Source organism: Morone saxatilis, unplaced genomic scaffold (genome assembly GCF_004916995.1).
Source record: "Morone saxatilis isolate NCDOM2014 unplaced genomic scaffold, NCSU_SB_2.0 Contig7, whole genome shotgun sequence".
Lineage (NCBI taxonomy): Eukaryota > Metazoa > Chordata > Actinopteri > Moronidae > Morone > Morone saxatilis.
In genome coordinates this window covers 2236428-2251674 of record NW_023340246.1, presented here as the reverse complement: position 1 = coordinate 2251674, position 15247 = coordinate 2236428, and the positions used below count along the sequence as shown (strand labels likewise).

Genomic DNA, 15247 nt, shown 5'->3' with positions numbered 1-15247 from the left:
ACCTGCTGTTTCTCCTACAGGGACATTCTTCCCCTAAGCTGAAAGCATTTCTCATGTTATGCGCAGTACAAATCCTGCCTCATTCCGGAGAACTCACAAAACCTATTTCAAGCACTACCTGACAGGCTTAGTTTAGGGCAAAAAACATCTGAGCACCTGTGGCTGCAAAAACTCAGTCCTCAGTTCTTGTATGAAAATAGAACATTAAACAACTTAGTAGATAATTGCCAACTCTGATTTAATACATTAACTAAAACTGTGTTATATTAATCAGTAATACAGTGTGAATTTTAAACATTAAGATATGCAAGATTTTTACATAAGGCACACACTACAGGCAAAAACATGGTCAATTTTGAGATTTTGGGATATTTCTTCTTAAACATGTCTACTATCAGACTAGTGAAAAACAAAACAACAGATTAAGTGTTAGATTTTACTACACTGTTTGAGTCTGTAGATTTCACCAAAAGTTAGTATTAGATAATTCCTTATTTCCATATTTAAACATAAAATCTAAGAAAACTTGTAAATCAAAAAATAATTGTCTTAATGTAAGTAATCAACTCTGACAGTTACATGCTGATATCTACAATTACAATTTTCACCCTATTCACCTGTTGTGAATCTTACAGTACAAATCTTTGAAGGCTTTTTTCTCAAACTCTGAGCCAGAAAGCTCTTAGATACACCAAACCTTCCAGTTTTATTCCTATCTATATTCTGAAGGTTTTTACAGAGAGGTTTGTTCATGTATCATTCATAGTCAGATTTATAGCAGACTTAATTTATTTTCATTCAGATTTAATTCATAAAACAAACAAAACAAAAATGGAGTTTGTATGGCTGTCGACAGTATTTGAGTATGAGAGATAACAGAAACAGATGAAAGATACTCTAATATGTCCAGAAGAAAGAATGTTGAACCTGGCTTTATGCAATGTTCAGGTTTCTGTTCTGGAATATATGCAAATAGTGCATTTTTCTGTCTCATTTGTATATTTAAACATAGAATTTCAATAAAAAAAACCCTAATACAAAAATGTAAGCATGTAAGTAATCAGCTGGGGAAGTTTGATGTTGACAAGTGAGTTACTTTAAATAAAAGTAAAGTGACAGTGATGACTCACCTATCCAAGGTCCCAACCCTGGCCACAAGATAGAGGACACTTCCGATAGCGAGGCTGCCCAGAACGAAGAGCTTCTGTCTCAGCAATGCCTGCTGTTTGAATAGCATGGCCCTCCATCAATCTTCAGGACTGCGTCTTCAGCCTGCAGAGAGCAGAGCACATAAACCACTAATCACCGGGGGAAGGGAGACAGCCTAATGTTTATTAACACACACTCAATCAAGTCTTACAAGTGATTAAGCCACACTCACACACGCCTGAAAAGTGCTGCAGTGCCATTAGAGAAAACGCTCACCCGCCGACCACCACTTTGTTACGTTTATTTATTTATTTCTGCCAAGGCGAGGATCAGATTTAATCTAATGTATGGCCGTGCTGTGAGGGCCCAGCTTCCTGACAGGAATGTGAATATGAAGTATAGCTGCAAAATAGCGTTTTAGTCTGAAAAAATAATTGACTGTTGGTCAATAATCCAACTCTGTGTGTGCCAGTTGGAAGTTCTTGCACAAGTTATAGCTGATCAATATTTCTACATTAAGAATGGATCAATGCTTATTCTGAAAGGGGTCACTCAGGTGACAAACCCACAGAGAATTATCACTCAATTCTGCAGAACTCTCCTACAGTTTTTTGCCATTTCAAGCTCATTGTTTTGGTTTTACTGCCAGTAACTTTTATAGTGTCATCACTCTCGGCAGCCTTGTTTCCTGCTCTGATAAACCCACTGTACACGGCCTGCCCAGCACCAGAGATGGCAACTAGCTGATGGACACAGTGGAGCATTTAGCAGCTAATGACACACAGGAGTTGGTGGAACTGTGTTGTTCAGGTGGCCAGAGATAGGACTCTGCTGGATTTGTATGTTATGTGCTGCCCCCAAATTGCCAAAAACATTAATTCAGCTTTAAAATGAAAGAACTGACATTTAAAGCAGCAACAAGCTACTTTTTTTTTTTATGTAGGTCATACAGAGACATCGGTTTAAACTGAGACTTTTATTAGGTTTAAATGACGTTAAATTTAGTGTGCAGTGGAAGTAAACTAAACTAATGTAATTATAAATATAATAATATATCAGTATAGTGTAATATCCGTATACTATGAGACTTAAATACTAACGCAGTTTCCTATTTACATCCAGCAGATGCAGAGCAACATCAGTATTATATTAAAGTCTGATAAATGTAAGACTGTGTTTTGATCTTCGCCACCTCCTGAGAAAAATGTCTGGCTCTTCAGCTGCTAAATCCTCCACTATGTTTACCAGCTAGTCACTAACTTTGTCTCTCTGTCATTAAGTGCTGGGCAAGTAGTGTCCAGTATGGTTACCATATATATATTTTATTTTTAAAAATGGACGTAGTCTCCGTGACATCCCCAATAGGTTTCTGAAGAGCCGTTGTGAAGCTCAGTGTGGTCGGCTCTGGCTATTGCCATCTTGACAGTCCTGACTCTGGCTACCGGCTAAACCAAGAATGGGCAAAGAGATGGAGCGTGGGAGGCCTGGTGGAGCTCTGATCGCTGAAAACATAATATAATATAATAAAATTTAAATGAACTAATTATTTAAAAAATTATCTCCCGAACTGACAGGTTTCAGAGACAGAAAACTGCTTTTTGGACCAGGCTATAAACATTTTTCTTTTTTACTGTCAAGTTTGGCATTTTAACGTGGGGCCTTATGAAGATTGACTAGATCTGGAGCCAGCTTCAAATGGCCATTAGAGGAACTGCAGTTTTTGGCACTTCTGCATTAGCTTCATTTGGCAGCCATGGAGGTTGAAGCTTGGTTTAGCACTGTACAGTACTTGCTGCTAGCTTTTTTAATGAAAATAGCTGCCTGTTGCTGCTGGAAACCACGCTGATGAGAGCGTAGAAAATTCTCTGTGGGTTTGTCACTATGAGCATCACGTTTCATATTACACATAGTTATTTGATCTATTGTTAATATAAAATATTGATTAGTGCAGCTTTAATGTTACAGAAAGATTATACTTCATATTTTAGCAGTGGAAGTGAACTCCAAATGAGGCAGAATCACGATCTCAAGAGGAAAATGCTAAACTTTGTGCAAAAAAATGGATGTAAAATAACAAGCAGTTCTCAGAGGATTGACAGTATCTAAACTTATTCTTTTTCAACCCCATCTTATAATTCATATTGGACCCAGCATTTTGTTTTTTTCTTCTTGACCTCAATGAAAAGATGAACCTCAAAATATCCATCTCTAAAAATCTTCAGACAACAGGAACAGGTACAGAGAAGGATATATATATATATATATATATATAGATAATAGTCACATTATGTTGATGCTTAGGCTCTTATGACCTTCAAAGAAAAGTTAATGTCTTCATCCAAGAGAGGGCACTACATCCATTCAGACCGACTGAGCACAGAAATGTTTATCTCACAGTAATTAAAGAAAAGAGTTTCTTCAGTTTTTTTGCAGATCGATAGCTGGGCCTTTCCTGCATCTGCAAGCTTATCACAGTGTGACTAAATCACATTATGGAATAACGGATCCATACAGAAGTCGTAGCACTATTACAGAAGGGCCAACTGCACTCTAATCCAGCCTTAAAACGGCCTACCATTACCAATAGAGCAGATCCTCAAGAGCATCTCATAAACAACTAGAGAGCTTTTGACCCCAGTGTGACTGGAAAACATTTCACTCATATTGCCTTGTGGTGACTTCCGAAGGGAGACCAGCAGAGCAATTTCAATTTCATCAGTCTGACAAAGCAGAAGAATAAAGTCAGTTAGCCAGGGGCCAGCCCTGTGTTTGTGGAGACCCATTTAGAAAAAGAAATGTTTTTCATTACAGCCTGTATCTCTCAAACATGCAGGAGCAATAAAATCAATTGTTTCCAAAAAACTGTTCAATGTTTTTTTAACGGAAAGACACACCATATAATCTGACCATATAATAATAATAATACCCCTACTTTTAGAGTGTGCCATTTGTTTGAAAACCTTCAAAACAGGAACTGAATCACAGTAAAACATTAGACATAAATAAAGATTATATTTGGGTCCAATGTTAGCTCACTTTTATTTATTTATTTTTCTTACTGATCTAATTTTACCTGGTATATGGTGGCTAATGCTAGCTAAACTTAGCAAATGTTAATGTGATGCTATACATATTGCAGACATGTGTACTGTAGGGTTTCCACCCATTCCGTATAATATGGGACGATAGTCCCGTATTGAAAAATAAAATGAAAAAGTATAACCATAGTTTCCTAGCCAATCTAACACTGTACGTATGCAGGAACTTAAAGGAACTTTAATATTAATTAAAGTCATTTTCTATTATATTTGTTAATAATAAAAATCCTTCTAAATGGTACACACTGGACCTTTATGTAAAACTATTTATATTCCTTTAAACAATTTTGTTATTGGTATTGATTAAGTATCTATATATATTGCTATTGTTTTATTGCCCAGGCCTATGTCTTAGTGACTTTTAGTGCATTTTAGGTTAGACTGCCAAAACATTCGCTTTAATATTCTAGTCCACAACAGAGATCACCCTCCTCTGTCATTTTTTTCATTTTCTCTCATCTCAGCTCCTGACCTCTACACGTCTCAGATGAACCTGCTTCCCTCTACGTTTACTACACGCAAAACAGGGACGAAATGAAAAGCAGGTAGCTTGGCTTTTTTTCCCTGCACATAGTTTTGACTGACATGTGTCATGACGGGTGATCAATCATATATGAGCTCACAGCCTTGTGGGCTAATGGGCTGAGAACGAGCAAAGCAGAAATGCTTAGAACAAAACACTAAGCGATTAGAGAAATGCTGACTGGCCTTTTTGTGTGTAATTAAAACACTGAAAAGCATTGCTGTTTACAGGCCTGATAACAACTATAATTAGTTTCCAAATACTGGAACGTGGAATATATCAGCTTGATAAAAAAGTGGCTATTTGCGGTGACACAGCACAAAAACCTGTTTAGTTATTAAGGCACTTGCTGTGCTGTGCTAATACTTTCCACTGCTCTGTTCTCATTGTTAGAGGAGCACATGAGGGCACTGGTAAAAATAGACAACTGCAGCTGAGCTCTCATTAGATTCCTTCCTATTCTGTTAATTCATTGTATTACTGAAAACACTATTGTTAGAATAGCAAAGAGGACCAGCAGTCCCTTTAGAATAAAAGGTCTCCAGTATCCCACACACATACACTGTATAGTGTGGGGGGCCTGGGGACTGTTATGAGGACAACAGCAGCAACAGCTCGATGGTGTGACAGGAAAACCTTCGTGGGGACTCACTATGCGCCCATATCTGGTGAGTCAGATCAATGCCATTTTCCACACTTCACATAACTCACTGAGGCTTTGCTGTTACTTTCTCCCCTAACAGTGGGATGCTGCTTTTTTAATGTTAGCAGCAGTGTGAAATATGCAGACAGATGGACAGGGACACTAGAAATCTAAAGGACCCTTTCTGTGTAAGTAATAATGTCCAATGCATAAAACCATTTCTAATAATGACTTTTTATTTTATTTTTGTATTCATCTTTACAAGCTATAACTATCAAAGGACACCTCCATTATTATGTGTTGCACCTACACTGCTTGGATCACTCTCATTATACCACCAGGCTATGTAACCAGGCTCAGCAACTTGGGAAAAATAAAAGGCTGCAGACAGACGGCGAGCTGGACTTCCTGCTGTTGGACTGTAAGTAATATTAGCATGCTAGCATGTTGCGTGGTATTGCCCCCTCAAAGGGATCTCTTGATCTCTGACCTCACCTTTGCAGACATACCCACATATGCTAATCCAATGCAGTTTTGGGCAAAAACCATGTAGTTCTTTTAGCCAAGTGTATTTGTATTTCTGCATACTGGGGTCCCAGTAAAAAATATTGTAATTGTATTAATTGGGAATGACTGAAAAGCTGTGATATGTATTTCATGCCAGCCCTGAATAAGGTAGTGCCACCCCAGTCAAAAAAGTCTGGAAACGCCCCTGTTATGTAGGTCATATAGAGGCATCAGTATTAAATCAAGACTGTTTCATAACCACTAAAACCTTGCAATACGTTTAAATATGAAACTTTATTATAGACTATGTTTAAATCATTATAGACTACCCAACAGTAAAGTAGTAGCACAGATTGTCATTTTCCTTTTTGAATTCCTGATATTTTTGGGGACAGTGCATTCAGCTGACTGATCGACACCTCATCTTTTATTTGTGGCGAGAGCTGGGGAGCGACTATAAATGGCAGTCACCACAGTCTACTTCACACAGCCAGCCTTACACATTTTATCCTCTGACAGAACTGGTGCACACTCTAAAGTCTGTCTGCCATCAAACGCCAAGTTATCCACTTATCAAAAGCATTTACATGCAAGAAAAAAACAAAGTTAATAATATGCATTTGGCTCTTTGTTAGTGAAAATACAGCCTCCAAAGTTGGATGGAGACAGACAGCAGCGTACTGCTAGCTCTTACTGCTGGAGTCAGCTGGGGACATGGTGGAGGGGGAAGAGAGAAGGGGGAGACAGAGAGAGGGCAGAGCATTGATGAATAATTCACCACTATATGCTTTATTATTGTTATTGATCTTTGTTTATGCACAGGGGAATGATTCTGCTGTTCAGCTTAGAGCTCCGCCCTGCGCTGACCTCCCCTGCACTCCTCTAAACCAGGCATCCATTTTGTGATATTACACCTCCATTATTTTTCACCCGTCGCTGCAGATGCTTTTGTTTCCAACTCTGGCATTCTGTTATTTTACAAGAAACATCTAGGTAAGGAATATATACAGGCACATGTATGCATGGGTGCTTACATACTTCTGAAAATACCTGCACTACACCTTCAGCATACCAGGCTGCCCATATCTGAATTGATCCACACTTGAAAGTGTTTTTAACTTTAAGAACGCACACCAGTATGAATTTCAATGCAAGTCAATCAAACAAGTGCTTTATTTCCAAAACATGACTTTGCTAAATAAATATAAAATCCTAAACTTAGTAAAAAACACTATCCCTAATTAGGTAAAAAGGGTTAAATGTGGAACAGAAATTGCCATAAATACAAGACATACAACCATTGACAAGGTCATTCTCAGTGAGTCTGTCCAGCTCAACGCACCAAACTCAGATCAAACTGTCAAACTAGGCACAACTGTGTTGACTATTTCTCTCCTCAAATATTTTCACAAACATATTTTAGTGTACTGTACCACAAACCAATGGGTGATGTCACGATAGGTTCACACTTTCACACACAACACAGCAAGACAACCAACTTTCAAAAGTACAATATCTCAGTTTAAACCATCAATGTTGGTAGAAATGTTGAATCTCCATTTCCAAATGAATCAAGACACACACTTAATAGATAGCCAAGTTCATTTCTAAGTAAATCAACTTCAACAGAATCCTTTTTAGCTTTGCTAAAATGCTGATTTGTTTGACCATTTGGGGATTAGGGTTAGCAAGTTGTGACCACAGCATTGAAATTTAAAAGCTTGTTTTCATCTGCAGTCCTTGGGCAGAGGTCACTAGTGATGCACAGGTTACAGACATAAAAATAGCAGTAAATAAACTTCACACTGTAAAAAACAGACATAAGATAAAATGCCCCAAAACAAACAACAGAAGAATAATACTAAATTCCCACTAGGGAGCACACCATCAGACCATCCCAACACAAAGACAATTCATTAGAACAAAATTACCAACCAAACACACAGTACCAGTGCTGGCCACATTCAGTGTCTCACAGCTCAGTGACTACAGACCTGATTGACTTTCAACCATGTTTTCAAAATACATTTAACATTTAGTTAAAGTAAGTACTGTACTCAGTACTCAGTGGTAAAGAATTTCACATTCCAGATGAGCTTAAGTGAGAAGCAGTTTTGCCCAAATGTTGTAGACTGAAACAGTCCCCTCTAGAGGAAGCTCTGGTTACCCATGAGCCAGGCCTACATGATACAAACTGTTTAAGAGGTTGTGGAGCTAGATTGTGAATGATCTTGTATAATAAACCAACACTGGACATAAGCAGAAAGTTTTCAAAGGTCAATAGACCAATTATAAAGTTCTGTTCCATTTAGTGAAGCAGAGCCTTTCTTGTAAGCAAACATGCACAATAGCAGCACCCTGTCTGTTTGACCTGAATGGAACAGATCTTAATTAGTATCATTAACACCTGTGTTTACCCTACTATTTTATGTCAAATGACTGCTGTGAAAAGGGTATATTATACTTTTTAACTATATTACAATAATGATGAAAGTTTATTTTTTCTATCCATGACTTAATGCTTTCTTACACAGACTCTGACGTGCTTGCACCCTTTGGCCAAGGGCACTGACAGGAGAATTAACATTGTACATGTTTTAATGGCAGGAGAAAAGCACCAAACACAGGGAGAACATCAAACGCAACATAGAAAGGCCCTGCCCCAGCTGGAATTTGTACCCTGGACTTCTTGCTGTGGGGTGACAGTACTAACCACTGTGCCACTGCGTATCAGAAATCTCAAACATGATTAGATCTCTGCAGGCTCTGAAGCTGTGAGAGCAGTTGACCCTTCATGTAATCCCAGAGTGAACCTTGTTTTCATCCCCAAAACACGAGTGGCTAATTGCTGAATCCCACAACGAGCCTGTGTTGCGTCTCACACAGCTCTGACATGACAGCAGAGGAGTACAACACGAAAAGTGAAAGTTGTGGACTCAGAAAGCAATATCTGCTTTCACTCACAACTGCTGTGTGACCTTCAAACACCAAATAAGACAGCAATTGTAAACTTTGAGTCTGGAGACTAACAGGAGGAGACATCCCCACAAGGTTTTTGCTTTTTTATCTCAAGGCCCTTTGTGCGGTGTGCACACTTACTCCCATTTTAAAGCTCAACTCCTACTCACAAATACACACACACACACACACACACATGCAGGCACAAAACACACAAAGACAAACACAAAGGCATTCCTTTGAAAGGCTCAGATGAATGACAAGATGTGTCCTTTTAAGAGCCGTGAGAACATACAACTGAGTACATATCACTTCAAACATTATACTGTCATCATGATCTTCTCTCCGCTTTACACTTCGCCTTTGAGCATATGCCAAAAGGGAATAAAACATTCCCAAAATAGGCCAGGGTTGAGTAGTAACCAAAAACACACTTGAAACGGTATCATGTGTTGTAATTCCACTATGAATGCAGATGTGTTCTTATCTAAAAAAATAAATAATCATACACTCTAATCAAAGGTGCACATGAAAGAGTTGTAGACTACTAAGGACCGGGAAGTGATCTGTTAAAATAAAAAACTGTGAATAAACAAAATCTTTTCAACTCATTTTTCTCACAGTTCATAAACATGCAGCCTAGATCTGGAAATCTTTCTCTGGATTAGAAAAATTTGATGCAATCCACACAGTCATCTCAGCCAGGTGTAAATGCTATCTGTACAGTTTGGCCACACTATTAAAGTTGCACTAATTAAATAATTTACGAGAGAAATTAATGAAAAGTTTAACCCTCTCTCAGCATTATGTCCAGCAGCAGCAGCAGGTAACCATTTTTTTTTAGGTTAAAACCTCTGATAAACCCACTGTATACTACCTGCTAATCATCAAACAACAGACAAAGTTGCCAAGTAGCTGGTTCCAAGCAGCAGCCTCTGTGGATGACAGATGAAGACCGAAGTGCCTAAAACTGCAGTTTCTAAATATTATATAAATTCAATTCAATTCAATTCAATTTTATTTGTATAGTGCCAATTCATAACAGAACCGAACTCCTTTTAACACAACTGTGTTGACTATTTCTCTCCTCAAATATTTCACAAAAACATATTTTAGGTGACTTGTACCACAAAACCAATGGTGATGTCACGATAGGTTCACCACTTTCACGAGCCACAACACAGCAGACAACGCAACTTTCAAAAGTACAATATCTTCAGTACAACAACAGTAGAGAACAACTGATAAACTGTACAATGAACACAAACAGTGAACACAATAACTGCAGTTAGTGTAAAACGAGTGATTTGGATGAATCATTTCCTGTGAATATTTATCAGTGATGAGGATTCCTGATATTTTTAGGAACTTTTTATACAATTCTGTCCGTATTATGTATTTTTTTTTAAACATTGTTCTATTAGTTTAACACAAGGCAAAATTATGATTATGATGACATGGTGAAAGAAAGTAATTCTCAATTATTCTGACAGATATTGCAACATGATTCACAATAAAAATCATGATTATGCAATATCTTTGTGGTCAACATATGGCGAACAAGATTTGTTGGCCAGGGCATTTCTTCCAGAACTAGCAGCACTTCCCCATTATAATCAGGCAGTTCTGTCCACAACATCTTACCTTGTATCCGAACAAAATCTGGCGTCCCACATTTGAATTTTGAGATATTGATGATAATTCGGATTAATATGTGCACAGCCCCCATAATTTAAATGTTTCGCCGCCAAAAGGTACCTGTTGTAAGTGTATCCTGCGACCAAGAGTTTTTTTTAGGCCAGTGAACAGAGACTCGTTTCACTACATTTTCGTGAGATGATGCTCTGAGAATCACGTCTGAATTTGACTTTGAAAGTAACGTATTTACCCCGCCCGAGCCTAACTAACAAGTGTCAGATTTCATCCTTTAACAGCCTTTTCCAGTAGGCTCGTGACCATCTATTTTGAGGCTGATGTTGTTGTGTGCTTCACGTCACATCTCTGCCTGTGACATGGCGACAGCTAACAAGATAAAGTAAGAAGGCCTGTTTTTAGCTTTAGAGTTAAGTGCACTAATGGGATTTGTTAGAGGAGGGCATGTGTTATGGTGAAAAGGGAGGTGTGTTTGTGTTTGTGTGTGTGATGGGGAGGGGCTCTCTGCTCTCTCCACCTCTGGGAGAATCCGGAATCACATCAGGTACAAACACCTGCTAACTGAGAGGTCTCCAGAGCAGCTGTGTGCCTCTAACAGCTGCTGAGCCAACAACCCCCCCACCACCCAGAGGAGACGCTGATGTCCTAGCAACCAACCAGCTCCCTGTTCTCCTCTTTTTTCTTGCAGCTCCTGGTGGAGCAGGGAGCTGTTGGTGCCTGGTTTTGGCCCTACAGGCAGACTGACAGACGGGCGGGTAGGTCTCCGAGCACTGCGTGTCTTCGTTCAAATTCCCAGCGCTCCCCGCTTGCCTCTGTAGCATCAGTTCAGTTTCTTATTTTCTTCTATTTCCCTGACGTGCTGTTCCACACATACAGGCAGGACAAGCTACAAGAATGGGCATCCTTCCAAACACTCGCTTGTCATCTGAAAACATCTATATCCAGATATACAGAGGAGGCCCGATTTACTCAGCATGACAAGTTCAGAAACAGTCAGTGCCCTTCTTGAACTTACACTCTGTGGTCTAGACACTGTACACTGTTTTGATAGACCTTGTGAACACTTTAACCACCTACACAGATAACAGTTTCTTTAACTGACAGCAAAATGATCCAATGGATGCTTGACTTTTTTCTGCAGAAGTGGCTCTTCATTTTAAAGAGGGCCTATTATAGAAAATTTAATTTGCGTGTTGTCTCTAACATTATGTCATTGTTATAAGTATTGTGTGTGCTGAGAAATAAAAAAACTATCAAATTTTCTGTTGAATGTTTCCCAACTATAGTCAATAAATCAGAACTGAACTTTGTCCTGATTGGTTCTCATCGATAACCACTTTCCAGTCAGGCCTGTTTGCCTCTTTTTAACCAAACAAGCTGTCAGTCAGTCAGGTCAGGATCAGATGACTTTCAGCTGCAGTTTAAAGACAGCTTGAACCCTTCTATAACAAGCCTGGAAATTGCTAACCTGTGCCAGATGTTTTTTTTCACAGAACCATCTGGGAAGTCGTTGTTGGAAGGGGCAGGCACTTTCAAAAAATACTCGGCAGGTGATTCACCATCTATTGTGGGTAAACCAATCAACCACAGATCAAGAAGCAATAAGCAAACAAGCAGCAATGGTCTGACACTGACTTAACATTTTACAAAGATTATGAATGCAGTTGGTTGCAAAATAGTTCTGTAGCTACGATATAAGGAGCTAAAACCTTAAACACTGCTGACTAGAGTGCAGCATGATCTTTGCTGATGGACTGACTTTGTGACACTCGGTGAACAAATACTCATTTAGCTGACAGTATATATTAGTGGACAGAACTCCCAGGTCTGAAAAGTGAAGCAGATTTTTTCTAATGGTTAGCAGAGCTGGACTACTCGACTCTCCTGGCACCAAATATAATTCCAGTTGTATTCAACCTAATGGCAAAATGAGCCGATTTTTCACTTGATTTATGAGCTCAGTAAACAGTTTCCAAATGAGTTTATGGTCTCAATCTCTAGTTTCAGTCAGCATGATGTTCATTTAGTAAATGATGGTCCCATTTAGAGTAAAATAGACTATAAAGCATGGCATGCTTTAGGGCGGGGCTACCTTGTGATTGACAGGTCATTCTTATTGAGTCTGTCCAACTCAATGCACCAAACTCAGATTATACTGTCAAACTAGGCAGTGCTGATCAGAAATGGATACAAATTTTGTTACTGCGATGACTCTTTTTCACCTAAAATCTTTACAGAAACATATTTTAATGTACAAAAATGTTGACCAGGCAGGCTGCCAACTCACAGTACATCACAGGATTTACACCTGGGTCCATCATCACAATAAAAATAAATAATAAATAAATTTGTTTTCTTACAGGTCTCTTCTCTTACTGTTTTTATTTTTCATACAAAATCATAAAAAGTGAATGAGACCATTACACTTTCCCATATCTGATTGCATGTTTAATTCATGTGCCTGAAGAAATCTGATTAATTTGTATGGAGCTGGAGTCAAGAATCTGCTATCCTAGCTTAGCATAAAGACTGGAAACAAGGGCAAACAGCTAGCCAGTGACTTCCGGTTATCATGGTGTGGTTGCCAGGTTTGGTACCATTATCTTTGGTACTTGTACAGAGACCTCTACAAGAACTTGTGCTGGCCGACCACATCTAGCAACCTGACCTCAAGACAGGGAGGAGGCCCAATGGCACTAAATTATAATGCAAGTTAGACGTTATGATGTCTAAATTTTCTCTTTTTAGAGCATGCCATGTGAAATTAGTTCTGGTTATGGACCAGGCCTATTAGTGACCTCAGTACTAGGGGATAAAGAGAAGGGACAGTAGGTTAACAAGGGGGAGTATTTTAGTTATTTTTCTAACAAGGGGAATGGCAATCACCTACTGCCACTGTACAGTACTATGGATATTATATTCCATTTCTGCCCATAGAGCCTTCTAAATGTTACACACTGGACCTTTAATTAGTGAGCTTTAAAAGGTTTGGTATATTTATGTAATATGCTATTACCAAATGCCTCCTGTCTTTATGCTAAACTACGCTAATCACATCCTGACTCCAGCTCTGCACTTAACACACAGACATAATGATCTTATTCTCTCATCTGACTCTTGGAAAGAAAAGATTATTTTACTAACTATTCCTTTTAAAAAATTATCAGAGGACACAGCTAGCTGCAGAAGTCAAGCCCCCCCCCCCCTTAAGAACTCAGAAAACATAAATAAACTAAATCCTCTCTCATCTCTAAATATCTGGTTGGGAATCTGTCTCAGTCAGCACACTAACACCTGATCATCAAGCAGGACGGCAACCAACTCGTTCCCAAGATCAACAGGAGATAGACAAACATGCTGGGTGCTTTTCTTTTGTTCACACAGACGAAAGAGTAATAAGAAGACCAGATTTTATCATGAAATTATGCACACACTTACACACACCAGGGTAAACAACACCATCATCCCTCTAAGGCTGAAGCAGGGGCAGCCCGTCCACACGGGAAAAACCTTGCCATCTCATTTCATAGCTGGACTAGCAGAGGCCCTGGGGGCGGGGGAGCGTGGCAGGCAGAGGTTAAAGCTGAGTAATGTGTAAGTGATGAGACTCTGAGTCATGGAAACTGCAGGGATTGCTGAGATATCTCCCTGCTGAACAACCAGCTCACGCCATTCACCTCCTCATTCGTCAGCTCGGCCTCTGATCAGTTCCTCTCTGTTGACTTGAAATGCAGCAACCTTGGGCCATCCTTGCTGCGTGGCTCCAATCAAAGACTCAGCCACGGATGTTTTATGCGCACGCCCTTCGGAAACCATATCAAGAGCAGAGGCGCGTCTATCTGCCGCGCTTAACTGTAAGTGACACTGACACAGATAGGATGTTAGCGGGGGTTTGGCAGCCTGTGTGGACGTCCTGGGGATTGTTGAAGAAGCGGGGAAGGGGAACCAGAGGTGGCTCTAGGTGTGCTGGCAGCCCTACAGCAGGCATCGACATATGCACGGAGCTCATTAGCCACGCAGCGCTTATGCAAAAAACCTTTTAACTGTTTCCAGCCATCAAGCACCTTGTGATTCCCTCTGACAGGCCCTCTGCTCTGCTTTGCAAAGACGAAGCCAGCATGGGTGTTTAAAATTTCATCCACCTCCCTCAGCAGAGACCTATTGCCGCCCGCAATCATTTCTCCATCAGGCTGTTGGCAAGGAGTATAGCTCAGCGGGACATACCTATCCTCTGTGTTTCATTAACCCTTTGTCAGACAGTTCAGATGGTCTGATACCTTTCTCATGGGAGACTGTCAATATCAATATCAAGATTTGACTTAAGCATGTACGAGTAATGAATTTGATCTAGTGCAGAAATGATAATCAGTGTCACATCCCTCTCTGAATCATTATACATTGGGAATGATCTGATATTGCGACCAGAGGGAGTGTGTTAATCTCCAGTGATCTCACGACCAACCACCTGCTTCCCAAGTTGGCTGCTTGGCATACCACTTTGTTCCCAGACAGCAACGAACTGTCTGACAGCGGAAACCTGAAGATGTTTTTCTACAACAACAAAATAAATCCATCAATAACTTTATCAACAAAAAAATTAGATATATCGCTACTTTGCTCAGTTTTATATTGCAGTTAATGAAATCTTTTTGTTTCACGATTTTTTTGTATTAACGGACTAAACAACTGATCGATTAAAGGACCAGTGTGTAGGAT

At 39.5% G+C, this 15247-nt stretch overlaps 1 protein-coding gene across 1 annotated transcript in view; it reads right to left on the bottom strand.

Moving 5' to 3' along the window:
• LOC118340358 (heparan sulfate glucosamine 3-O-sulfotransferase 5) overlaps positions 1-15247 on the bottom strand; it is an 81173-nt gene that overhangs the window by 2494 nt on the left and 63432 nt on the right. Inside the window, exon 3 of the mRNA XM_035678257.1 lies at positions 1131-1272. Coding sequence (XP_035534150.1) covers positions 1131-1237 — 107 coding nt within the window. The 5' untranslated portion in view covers positions 1238-1272. The remainder of the gene's footprint in view (positions 1-1130; positions 1273-15247) is intronic.